Below are 14,012 nucleotides of genomic sequence, written 5' to 3'. Positions count from 1 at the left end.
AAAGCTATGAAACTGCGTACAGTCACCTAGTGGAAACAGACAAAGCAGCTGTGCTATTTACAGCTATATAACCCTGTTTTTCCAGTTCTCTGAGAACAGTAATCATGTGTCACTTATCGTGGTATCTCTGTGCTTGGTCAGTTATTGACTGAATATGTGTTTATTTAGTGCCTTGTACATAATCAACATTGTACTGAGCCCTTTTGTGGTTCTTAAACTTCCCCTTCACCTTATGTACAGAGTATTTTTTTGGGGTGGAATACAGAGGGATATAGAATAAATTAGATATACTTTGTACTCAGGGAACATAATGCCTGCTTCTGGGGATATGGAGAAGTATCTTAATAACTATAGAATGTAAGGCATCAAATAGGCACCAATAGGAGAAGCACAGCATAGTGGTTAAAAGCATTGTGTAGAGCTGGTCTGCCTAGGTTCAAATCCTGGCTCTGCCATTTACTAGCAGTGTGACCTTGGGCAAGTTACTTAATGTCTCTGTGTTTCAGTTTCTTCATCTATAAAATAAAGATAACCTGCCTCATAGGATTATTTTTTAAGGATTTGTAATGTGGTTAGAACATTATATGACACATTGTATGTGCAGTATAAGAGTTTGTTAAAATTATTTGGTAATTAAGAGAATGGAGAGATCTACTTGTTTAAGGTTTCATGGAAAATATATACGAATATTGTCCCTGAAAGATTAGTAGTGTTTGTTTAAATAAAAATGGAAGTGAGGGGACAGTACTCTAGGCAAAGGTAAACAGGCATGAATGAGATGTATTCAAGGAATGACAAATAGTCCATTTTGTTTAGAAGGTAGTTAATCTGTAAGAGTGTGTTAGGCAGAACAGAAAGGTACTTTATTTTTGTAAAAAAATTTATTGAGGTAAAATATACATATCTAATTTATCATTTTTATAATTTTTTATTAATTTAAATTTTGTTTTGTTTTGAGACAGGGTCTTGCTCTGTTGCACAGGCTGGAGTGCAGTAGCACACTCAAGGCTGACTGCAGCCTTTACCTCTTGGGCTTCAGCAATCCTCCCACATCATCCTTCCAAGTAGCTGAGACTATAGGCATACACCTGTAGTCCCAGGCACCAAGCCTAGTAATGTTTTTAATTTTTTGTAGAAACAGGGTCTCTCGCCATGTTTCCCAGGCTGGTCTTGAATTCCTGGGCTCAAGTAATCCTCCCCACCTTGGCCTTCTAAGGTGCTGGGATTACAGCATGAACACCTGGCCTATTGTTTAATGTACATGATTTTTTTTTTTTGGAGACAGAGTCTTGCTCTGTCACCCACGATGGAGTGCAGTGGTGTGATCTTGGCTCACTGCAACCTTCACCTCCCGGGTTCAAGTGATTCTGCTGCCTCAGCCTCCCAAATAGCTGGGACTACAGGTACATGCCACCATGCTGGGCTAATTTTTGTATTTTTAGTAGAGATGGGGTTTCATCATCAAGGAGTTTGAGGCCAGGCTGGTCTCAAACTCCTGACCTTAGGTGATCTGCCCACCGCAGCCTCCCGAAGTGCTGAGATTACAGGTGTGAGCCACCATGTCCGACATTACACTTTAAATACATTTATATTATTTTTCCCCCTTCTTTCCTCCTTTCCTCCCTTCCAGGCCTCTGGTAACCACCAATCTATTATCTTCATGAAATCCACTTTAACTCCCACATATGAAAGAGAACATATGGCATTTGTCGTTCTGTGCTTGGCTTATTTCAGTTAACATAATGTTATCTACTTTTATTCATGTTGCTGCAAATGACAGAATTTTGTTCTTTTTCATGGCTAGATAATATTTCACTGTGTATAATACCACATTTTCTGACCAGGAACGGTGGCTCATACCTGTAATCCCTGCACTTTGGGGGGCCAAGGTGGGCGGATAACCTGAGGTCAGGAGTTCAAGACCAGCCTGGCCAACATGGTGAAACCTCGTCTCTACTAAAAATAGGAAAATTAGCTGGACATGGCGGCAGGTGCCTGTAATCCTAGCTACTCAGGAGGCTGAGGCAGGAGAATTGCTTGAACTCGGGAGGCAGAGGTTGCAGTGAGCCAAGATTGTACCACTGCATTCCAGCCTGGGTGACAGAGTGAGACTCTGTCTCAAAAAAACAAAATAAATACCACATTTTCTTTATCCATTCATTTGTTGATGGGCAGGTAAGTTGAGTCTATGTCTTGTCTATTGTGAATAGTGTGAGGTAAACACAGCAGTGCAGATATCTTTTTGTTATCTTGATTTCCTTTCTTTTGGATATATACCCAGTTGTGGAATTGCTAGATCATATGGAAGTTCTGTTTTTGATTTTTTGAGGAACCTCCGTACTGTTCTCCATAGCAGCTATACTAATTTACATTGCCACCAACAGTGTATGAAGGCCCCCTTAGAAAGGTACTTTAGATCTTTGCTTCCCAAAGTGTGATCTGCACACCAGAAACGTTTGGCATGATCTGGGTGCTTATTAGTAATGAGGAATCTCAGACCCCATCCCAGACCTGTTTACTGAATCGGAATCTGCATTTTAACTAGATCACAAATAATTGGCAAAATCACTGGTTAAAGATTGAGAAGCACTGCTTTAGACTACATTTTGAAAAGGTCGTGAATGCCAGGAATCAGGTTATAATGCTATATTAGATAAACAGTTAAGTTTTTTTAAGGTGGTGAGAGATATGATTGAATCCATTCTTTGGTAGCATTAAAGAAGTATTAATCTAGGAGTAAATTAATGGGAGACAAATTAGAGATGGTAAACAAGTTACAGGGTTATTATAGTATAATCAAAGTATACAGATGATAAATCTCTTTGATACTAGCAAAAGTTGGTAGAATTCAGAAGATGCTAATATATAAACCAATGTCATTTTTATTAATTTACTGTGAAAACTATTACTGTTCAATGGGTTATTCCAGATGATTAGTCAGCACATTTTCTGCAGGAGAATTAAGCCCTAGTGTTCCAAGGCATCTATTTTATCTGACTAATCAATTTTAAATGGTGAATTAACTTCTCTCTTATGCATCCAATACTGTGCCTTATATAACATCCTTGAGAAAATGTAGAATATAGTCATTTTTTGCATTCTCTGGTTCATATGAGGGACACTTGAGAAAGGCTGCATAGAAAACTAAATCATTGCAAGAATCAAGCCTAACATATCTCCACAGTGAGGTTAAAACAAGTCTTTTTCTCTGATGGTGTTAGAAGTACCTAGTCCAGTCTGGGCACAGTGGCTCATGCCTGTAATCCCAGCACTTTGGGAGGCCAACGCAGGTGGATCACTTGAGATCTGGACTTCAAGACCAGCCTGGCCAACAATGGTGAAACCCCATCTCTACTAAGAGTACAAAAATTAGGCGTGGTGGCACATGTCTATAATCCCAGCTACTGGGGAGTCTGAGGTGGGAGAATCGTTTGAACTTTGGAGGCGGAGGTTGCAGTGAGCTGAGATGGTGCCATGCTCTCCAGCCTGGGTGACAATAGAGTGAAACTCCTTCTCAAAAAAAAAAAAAAGGGAAACACATAGTCCAAATCTTGCTCTTTGTATTCTTATCTTAGATTCTATTCATATCATCTTCTTTGTGTTAATGCCGTCTGCCCCCCCATTACAAAATAATTAATTTCCTTTTACCTTTCTTAATTATGATCACATTCCAGGTCTGCCCCCATAATATCCACATACCTGAATATTCGCAGTTACCTGATCTACCTGTACAGAAAAACTCTCAGCTGATCTCATTTGTTAAATATTGATTTTTTGGATCACTTTGATTTTTATAAGATAACTTTTATTTTAAATTGGAATGGTGGATGTGAGTTCACGGCCCCTTTTTTTTTTTCTGTGCCCTTCTCTTGATTGTAATTACTGTCCTTTTATACTGCTGCTCTGTATCTTTAAATATGGATTGTTTTTTAATCTAGAAATGAGTTTTGTTGAAAATCATGTAAGAGAGTACTACGCCACTACACCATTCCCTCTATTACAATATTTATTCAGATATGAAAGTCCCCTTGGAGACTGGTTCTTAATTTATGTGGATAGAAATATTTCTAATAGATTTGTGTTTAGCATGTTTGTTAGATATTATTAAACATATAAATCAATTTGCAGATGTTTTAGAAATAAGACAATATATTAGTAGGTGGATGTTGATGTTTGGTGGTCATGTAAGAAGGCAGAAGAGAAAAAAGAAATGTTCAGTGTTGACACTTCAGAAATGGCTTAATACAGCTAGGGAAAAAGGGTAAAAAGTTACCTTCATCTGCAGTCCAGACAAATTCTAATGTTGCTTCCAGTAAGTGGTATAGGCAATGCTTTTCTTATGTGCATAATATCATAAAAACCATCTAAATTGGCTCCTCTTTCATATAGTTAATGTATTTTCTTCTTTATTTATTCATCCTTGGTAATAAATATAATCTAGTAAATTAAGTCATCAGCTTATTAGAATAATATATCACAATGTGTGAGTTACCTGTAAAATTATTTATGTTTTTACTTATTATTAGGGTAATTTGATGCTTGTAGCTAAGGTGTATTTCGTTTTACAGTATTATTAACTATGGCTGATTTGAGGAAAGCTCTGTTACTTGTTCATTGCATTTATTGACACTAACAGTAGTTTATGTGGAAATTATGAATGGAAACTTAAATCTTTTTGTGTTTTCCCTTTCCTTTTTAAATTTTGTTTTATATAACGCTTCCCTGTCTAATGTAGTTGGATAATAAAGCAACTTTTCTGACAATTTCATAACACTAGTATATTTTTAAAATGTGATACATAGGCACCAAGAGTAGAAGCACAAGTTCTTCTGGGATCTTTGGTTTGCTTTCCCAACTTATATTGTGAACTGCCTTCTCTTCATCCCAACATTCCTGATGTTGCTGTGTCCCAGTTTACAGATGTTAAGGTAAGAAATCAGATGCTAATTTTTAGCACTTAAATTATTTTATGATCATAAAGTATATGCAATAAAATTTATATTCTTTCTTTCTTTTTGAAATCCACACAATTGTTAAAGAACACTAGCCATATCCTCAAGACACAAAGGCTGGAATGTTCATTAGGAGCATATCCTTTTTTGTGTTTAAAACTGCTTTAGGGCCGGGCGCAGTGGCTCACGCCTGTAATCCCAGCACTTTGGGAGGCCAAGGCAGGCGGATCACAAGGTCAAGAGATCGAGACCATCCTGGCCAACAGGATGAAACCCCGTCTCTACTAAAAATACAAAAAAAAATTAGCCGGGCATGGTGGTACGCGCCTGTGGTCCCAGCTACTCGGGAGGCTGAGGCGGAAGAATTGCCTGAACCCAGGAGGCAGAGGTTGCAGTGAGCCGAGATTGTGCCACTGCACTCCAGCCTGGTGACAGAGCAAGACTCCATCTAAATAAATAAATAAATAAATAAATAATAAAACTGCTTTAGAACCTTTTTCTTGTTATTGAACATACTCACATGTCTACCTCTTAGGATTCATTCACTCACTGAACACTTATTGAAATATCCCATGAGCCAGATACTGTGCTGCTAATGTAAAGCTTCTAAGATTGAGATGGTAAATTAAACCTGCACATTAGACTCTCTCCCTCTCCCAGTTTTTCAGTGTGATGAGTCAAGCATAGTAATGGAAAATTCTATGGCATTGGGGTGGAGATCCTATGCACCTGAAGCATTATGGGGCTTGAACAGTAGATGGTGCAAAATTAATGTGACTATACAGTTGCCAGTGGAACCTACCACAGATAATAATCCTTTAAAAAAAAAGAAAGAAAATTATATCCAGTTAGGAGCAGACATGCCACATGACCCTTGTTAATAAGCCTTTAAAAATTTTTCTGGTGGAAAAGCAGTTAGTGCTTGAGCCCAGCAAGGTGCCTGTTGGTAAATAATTCCTTCAGTAAGTTAAGACCTGTCTTTTACTGAGACCTTCCTTATTTAACTGAATGGCTGTACATTATAAATTCCCAAGGGTTTAACAGTCCTGAGAAGTTGTGCTTGTCACAGTAATTGCCAGATGGTCTTTGTATTTGACCTGAATTGGTCCCTAGAATTAGAAGTGTTGAGAGAAAGGAGATGTAGCTCCTCAGGGGCTAAGCCGATAGTTTTTTGTTTGTTTGTTTATTTTTTAACTAGCTTTTTCTGAAATTAAAAAAAAAATCCAGTTTATGTTAGGAATGTTGCATACACTTTCCGTAGCATCCACATTTCTCTTTGTAATGTTTATCATATTTGTGATTACTTGTTCATTGTCTGACTTCTACTTTAGACAGATATATATCACAAGGTCTTACTTTTTGCTGTATCATCATATCCTAACATACTGCTTGACACCTAGTATATACTCAGAAATCATTTGTTAGACCGGACATGGTGGCTCATGCCTTTAGTCCTAGCCAAGGTGTGAGGATTGCTTGAGTTCAGGACTTCAGGACCAGTCCGGGTAACATAGGGAGGCGTTGTCTCCACAAAAAATAAAAAAATTAGCTGGGCATGGTTGCACATGCCCGTAGTCCCAGCTATTTGGGAGGCTGAGGTGGGAAGATCAGTTGAGCCATGATTGTGCAACTGCACTCCAGCCTGCATGACAGAGCAAGACCTTGTCCCCTGCCCATCCCCCTATAAAAAGGAAATTATTTGTTAAACAAGTGAACTTGACTTATATATAAAATCATAAGGATCAATGCAAATTTGCAGTGACACAATAAAAACTATATAAATTGACCTTTGCTCTTCAAAGATGTGATAGCTATGGTTTCTTTCTTTCTTTCTTTTTTTTTTTTTTTTTTTTTACTGTTCTGAAGATACATCAGAAGCTATGGTTTCTTTTATTCAGGAGATTTTGAAGGCCAAAGATGAGTTGTAGTTTTAATTTATTAATGTAGTTTTGAGTGAGTTAGGGGTTAGCCTCACTTACTATATACTATCTGCATCTGCGTTTCAGAGCAGCCCTTGTGTAGGCAGTAATGACTGACATGATTAAAAAAAAAAATCTCCAAAGTAAGAGCCAGTTCTAATAATATTGAAGAAAGAAAAAAAGTAATAATTTTTCTTAGGAAATGAAGATTTAAAGGGAAAGTTACATGCCATGGTTATCATATTTGATTTTTACATTTTCACCAAAACCAGATTCCATATACTCTAAACTACAGCCACATGGAGCTTACCATGGTGCTTCTTGGTTTTATGCTTTGGAAAAGCTTATTTCCTCCTGCTGAAGTGTCATATATAATTGCTCTCCTCTTTTTGCCTCTCTTTATCGCCCCAAACACTTAGAATCACAATTTCCAACTTTAGTTGTCTTTCAAAATCCTATTTATCTAAGAATCCTTTGTGAAGTCTTTTATGACTTCTGAGATGAGTTATTTGCTCACACAGAACTTTGTACTTACGAGCTTGTTTGGTTTTTTGGTTTTACAGTTCACTTCATTTAATAGTGTTTAGTATAGTTGCAGAATTGTGCAGCCATCATCACAGTCAATATTAGAACATTTTCATCATCACTGAAGAAACCCTCGTAAATATCTCCCTACCCCAAACTCTTGACAACTCAGATTTATGTTCTGTCTTTATGGATTTGCCTGCATATTTTATATTACTCGATTCTGTATTTTAGTTGTTTGTTTACAAATCTGTCTCTCTCTGTAGACTATAAACTTCTTAGATAGGTACAGCATCTTAGCTAACTTCTTGTCTCCAGCCCTTAAGACAGACTATATTACATAGAAAGCTTGCAAAACTATCAGTTGGACTAAATGCTGAGTTTACAAAGTCAAAGGTTGATCCTCTCAAGGAACTTACATTGTATATGACTGATAAATGATTATTGGATGAATGTATGAATGATTTTTTTAAACCAATGAACAAAATTCTTAATCATCAAATCTAATGGCATTCTTGTTCTCCTGAAACACTATAATATTTGACCTCGTTGATGTTTCTATCATTTCTGAATGTCTCTTTATCTTTTGTTGCACAGATCTATCTTGATTTACTTCTTGCCTAAGTATCCTGACTCCTTAATAGACTTTCTTTTCTCTGCTTGCTAAACATACACACACTTCAATATTTTACCCTTGTATTTCTTCTGTTTTCTCCCTTTTGAATATTTTATTCATTTACATAATTTTAACTAATATTTTAACTTGTCTCAAAATTCATTATCATACTTTACAAATTATTAAGGATGAATATTTCTCCCTTAGCTTTATTGAGATAAAATTGACAAAAATTGTGCATATCTAAGGTGTACAATATGATGTCTTCATACACATATACAGTGTGGTAAATGTCAAGCTAGATAACATACCCATCACCTCACATGATTACCTTTTTTTTGGTGAGGGGGCATAAGAGAAGCCAAGATCTACTGCCTTAGTAGATTTCAAGTGTACGTTACTGGTACTGTATTGTTAACTGTAGTCACCATGCTATACATTAGGCTCCAGAATTTAGCCATTCTGCACATTTGAGACTTCATACCCTTTAACCAACATTTTCCTGTTTCACCCACTCCCTAACCCCTGCTAACTACCATTCTACTCACTCCTTCCAATACTTCAACTTTTTATATGCCACATGTAGGTGAGAACATGCAGTATTTGTCTTTCCGTGCCTCACATATTTCACACATAATGTCATGTCCTCCAGGTTGATTCATATTGTCATAAATGACAAGATATCCTTCTTTTTAAAGGCTGAGTGGTATTCTATTGTATGTGCGTTTGTGTATGTTTGTGGGTGTGTCACATTTTCTTTATGCATTAGTCCTTCAGGGGACACTTAGGTTTTTTCCGTATCTTGGCTATTATAAGTAATTCTGCAGTGAACATGGTAGTGCACTTATCTCTTTGACATACTAATTTCATTTCCTTTGGATATATATATATACCCAGAAGTGGATTGCTTTGGATTTTATGGACATTTTAATAATTTTGTAATCTATGGACGCAGGATATGTTTCTATTTATTTCTGTCTTTTCTCTTTCTTTCATCAGTGTTTTATGGTTTTTCGCATACAGATCTTTACCTCTTTTGTTAAATGTATTCCTAAGTATTTTGTTGTTTTCAATGCTATTGTTAAGTGGGATTATTTTCTTAATTTTTCATATAGTTCACAGTGTATAGAAACACAACTGATTTTTATGTTTTTGTTTCCTGCTACTCTACTGACTTTATTGGTTCTAACAGTTTTTTGGTAGAGTCTGTAGGGTTTTTTATTTATTAGATTATGTCATCTGCAGACAGAGACAGTTTTCATTCTTCCTTTCCAAGATGGTGCCTTTTCTTTTTTCTGCCTAATTGCTCTGGCTAGCACTTCCAATACTATGTTCAATAGAAGTGGCAAGAATGGGCATCTTTATCTTGTTCCTAATCTTAAAGTAAAATCTTTCAGCTTTTTGCTGTTGATTATGATGTTAGCTGTGGGCTTGTGTTGAGGTATATTCCTCTTATACCTCATTTGTTGAGTGTTTTTCATGAAAGATGTCGTATTTTTCATGCAAAAAAAATTTGTATTTTGTCATGAAAGGATATTCATATATACCTTTGAGCTATGTATTCTACTTAAATGCTTTTTCTTCACCTATTGAGATAATGTTTTTATCCTTTGTTCTGTTAATATGATGTATTGCTTTTATTGCCTTGTATATGTTGAACCATCCTTGCAGCACAGTGATAAATCCTACTTCATCATGGTATATGACCCTTTTAATGTTCTGATGAATTTTGGTTTGCTAGTATTTTATTGAGGATTTTTTTTTTTTTTTTTTGAGATGGAGTCTTGCTCTGTCACCCAGGCTGGAGTGCAGTGGCGGAATCTTGGCTCACCGCAACCTCCGCCTCCTGGATTCAAGCAATTCTTCCGCCTCGGCCTCCCGAGTAGATGGGACTACAGGCACATGCCACCACACCCGGCTAATTTTTGTATTTTTAGTAGAGACGGGGTTTCATCGTGGCCAGGATGGTCTCGATCTCTTGACCTCGTGATCCGCCTGCCTCGGCCTCCCAAAGTGTTGGGATTACAGGCCTGAGCCACCACGCCCGGCTATTGAGGATTTTTGTATCTATATTCACCAGGGATGTTGGCTTGTAATTTTTTTTTTTTTCCTTCGGTAATGCCTTTGTCTGACTTTTGATGTCAGGATAATGCTGGCCTCTTAAAATGAGTTTTGAAGTATCCTCTCATTTTCAATATTTTGGAAATGTTTGAGAAGGATACTGCTCAAATTCTTCTTTAAATGTTTGTAGAATTCACTGGTGAAGCCATCCAGTTCTGACTTTTAATGATATTTCTCAAAATTTAAAAAATCTTTACACCTTGAGCAATTAATTCTACTTTAATTATCTGCCTCTATCACTCTTCTAATAAGGAGGAAAGATTATTTTTTGAACATATACTTTTGCCTATAAATTACAGAAACTTTAGCTACTTTTATAAATAATATCAGATTCTTTATTGAATGTGTGTACATGAGAACAATGACTGTTCTAATAACCACTTAATAAATATTTGTAGAATGAATGAGTGAAATCGCAGTCATTGCTGTTAACTATTTCCCCCTTATTTTAGGAACTTATAATCAAAACTGTATTAAGCTCAGCAAGAGATGAGCCCTCTGGTCCTGCACGGTAGGTCAGATATTCTTACATTGAACATAAGTATTCTGTGTTTGGAATTTTAGAAGTTGACTGAATTTTTGTTTTAGATACATTAAAGCCATTCTGAATTACAAGTTTATTTGAATGGTTAAGTACTCTTACTTTTTTTCATGATTTAAGTACTAACCTTTCTTGATAAACAAAATGCTAGTCACCGTTTTCAATAACTTCACTGTTTATCTCTAAGATAATGTTTTAATTTTATTTAAGTACATTTTATTGTTCAATTATATTTGTCATTGTCTTTATGCAGTACCTTGAAATGCAGTAGTAGGTACCAAATAAATTTTTAAATTGAATTAAAAGAAAATATTTTATTATGGAAAGTAATATATCTAAGAAAATAATTTTAATGTTTATAAATATTTGATCAAGATTTTAAAAAATAGAATATAAGTAATAGTTTTAGATTTTTTTCAAAATGTCTTAAGAAATAAAAGCTGACATTTTCTCTCTTTTACAAAATCTTTCCAAAAAATTTTGAGATTTAAATTGGCAGGTTGCTAGCAGCACACCATGTTCCTTCTCTTCCCCAAAATAACATTAAGTCTGTTTTATATTTCCTGATGCTAATTCAAATAGTATTTCATTTGCCACGTTACTCTGTGCTGCTACTCAGATTTACATCTCTGCAAAGCTCCTGTTTTCCAATCATCTACACATTTTTTGACCCAAAGTTCAAAAGGTACAGATCATGGCTTTGACTATTTAGATTTTGACTCTAATTTAAATCTTTTTCCAGTGAATAAAAATAATATACAGTGAACTATTTATTTAAATTAAGACATAGCTCCAGTTTTAAAAAATTTAATTGCATATTTTTCTCACTTACTAGCCAAGCTAACTGAAAACAAATATTTTTGAGAAAATTGTTCTTTATGCTAATTCCAGTTAAGTTTACAAGGGTTTTCATATAAGTTTACAAGGATTTTCATATAATATTGTTTCATTTAATTCCCATCACAATTTTGAGAGTTTAAAGAATCACTCTCTTCTTCCAGTTTTGCTAGCCAGATACGGATTCTTAGAAAGTTAACAATAAGTCTCTAAGAATACATAGCTGTGGGGGGCAGGAGGTAGAAGCGAGCTAGGTAGCATTTTTAAAAAGTCCTTTTAGAACAGAACCCAGGCACTGTTTTAAGTACCTTATATTTATTATCTCATTGAACTTTGTGATAACCTCTATGAGACAGGTATAATTTTCATCTACCTTTTAATAGAAAAGAAAACTAGAACCCAGGAAATTTCAATAACCTGCTCTATCATCTAGATATGACAGAACCCTGGCAGTTCGTCTTCAGAGTCTTATTAGATGCACAACTAATAAGTGGTAATAACAAGTTTGGCCCTAGTGCTTAAAGACTGTAGATCTTTTGCTTTTTTTTTAAAAAAAAAAAAAAAAAAAAAAAACATGTTGCCTCTCAAGTGGAAGAATATGGAAGCCTGAAACATAGCTGCCTAGAGGTAGACCTGGGGATCATTAACACAACAACTTGTGTTATTGAGAGTAGGGAAAAACCCCAGAAGTTGAACATAAGCGTTGTCTCAACTTGTTTTTCTATACCTTTTTAGTTTATCTTTTTTTAGAAACTTATATCCCCAGGCCAGGCGTGGTGGCTCACACCTGTAATCTCAGCACTTTGGGAGGCCAAGGCGGGTAGATCACCTGTAATCTGAGCAGTTTGGGAGGCTAAGGTGGGTGGATCACCTGAGGTCAGGAATTCGAGACCACCCTGGCCAACATGGTGAAACTCCATCTCTTCTAAAAATAAAAAAAAATTAGCCAGGTGTAATAGCGTATGCTGACAGTCCTAGCTACCCAGGAGGGTGAGGCAGGAGAATTGCTTGAACCCAGGAGGTGGAGGTTGCAGTGAGCCAAGATCAGGCCACTACACACCAGTCTGGGCAAGATAGAGTGAGAGACTCTGTCTAAAAAAAAAGAAAGAAAACAAAACTTATACTCCCAGTCTGAGCAGGAGCAGAGAGTTGAGCTATATGCTGGGAATAATATAGATTATTTTGACATCTTGTGGATGGGGGTATAAGAAACTCTACATGCAAGAAATACCTCCTCCTCTTTCTTACCTTCTCTTGTTAACAGTAGGGAAAAAATAAAGTAGTAGACTTCATCTAGAAGACTTTCAGGTAATTTTGATAGTAAACAGTTTGGTAGCCTTAACACTCTAGCCTGAAAGAAGAGACTTAAGAACTTCTGATCTGCTATGTTAAGGAGGAAAAATCTGCATTGAATTTTTCTGAAGTTTAGCATTCCACTGAATTCAAGAATATTGGTATCGGGACATGGCACATATAACAGGATACTAGAAGGAGGTGACTGTTTTTATACTAGTACTATTATACACTTTATCAGAAGCTAAACTTGAACACACTAATAGAATCCTTACCGATTCTAATAATTAAATAACTGTCTTGAAGCTGAAACCCAGCTGAAATTATATTGCTACAGAAATGAAGCCTTGCAATCCATTGGGGAACAGGATAAAAATCCTGTAAGTTCTGTTTCTGTTGGATTTTAAAATAAATTACAAAAATTTTGTGTTCCCAATTTTTAAAAACTAATTTAAAGCTTGCTGTATTAAATGTAAAAGATACAAAAATATTTAATGTATTCCATCAGCTTCATATATTTACTTAAGTTCATTGTGCTGTTGTCAGTCAATAAAATTACACTTTCCCCATTTTGAAAGCAGATTACATTTTGCTTGTGAAGTTTTATAGCAATGTCATTCTGTTAACATGGATTTTTAAAGAACATGTGTGGTATCCCAGCCTGTAGCCTTGGTAGTAAATTGTAATAGAAAATTAGGCTCAGGAGTTTTTGGAATTGTGCTCTCTTTATACTTTCTCTTCTTTGGTTACCAGTTAATGTTTAGAGTAACAAATTCATTAATTCACTTAAAATAGTGCATGTTTATTCTGTGTCAGTTGATTGAGGGTCGTGTTTGTGATGGTGGTTTCATTTTATGTAACCGTTGCTTGCCTTTTTTGCAGGTGTGTAGCACTTTGTAGTTTAGGTATCTGGATTTGTGAAGAGCTAGTCCATGAGTCTCATCATCCTCAAATTAAGGAAGCTCTGAATGTGATTTGTGTTTCCTTAAAGGTAAAGAAAACTGTTTAGTGAAATATGTTAAGGTAGTAGAGAATGCATGGTTATTTTTTCTCCAAATATTAATTATATCTTGTATAACATTTAGTAAATGTTTTCATTACTTTATTCTTTTATTTTCTTGATCCTGACTCTTTCCTTAAAAATTGTTCTATTTCTTGAATTTAGGGTATCTTTATGGTGACCCATTTTATCTCAACTTTTTATGTAT

The 14,012-nt window shown here is 35.7% G+C and overlaps 1 protein-coding gene across 1 annotated transcript in view; it reads left to right on the top strand.

The window, feature by feature from the left end:
- Positions 1 to 14,012, top strand: part of RALGAPA1 (Ral GTPase activating protein catalytic subunit alpha 1) — a 285,382-nt gene that overhangs the window by 160,013 nt on the left and 111,357 nt on the right. Inside the window, exons 26-28 of the mRNA XM_037739396.1 lie at positions 4,803 to 4,928; positions 10,586 to 10,644; positions 13,687 to 13,795. Of these exons, the coding sequence (XP_037595324.1) occupies positions 4,803 to 4,928; positions 10,586 to 10,644; positions 13,687 to 13,795 (294 nt within the window). The remainder of the gene's footprint in view (positions 1 to 4,802; positions 4,929 to 10,585; positions 10,645 to 13,686; positions 13,796 to 14,012) is intronic.

The sequence above is a fragment of the Cebus imitator genome, unplaced genomic scaffold (genome assembly GCF_001604975.1).
Source record: "Cebus imitator isolate Cc_AM_T3 unplaced genomic scaffold, Cebus_imitator-1.0 Scaffold69, whole genome shotgun sequence".
Lineage (NCBI taxonomy): Eukaryota > Metazoa > Chordata > Mammalia > Primates > Cebidae > Cebus > Cebus imitator.
The sequence above is the reverse complement of the archived record's forward strand: the minus strand, read 5'-3'. Positions and strand labels throughout refer to the sequence as shown.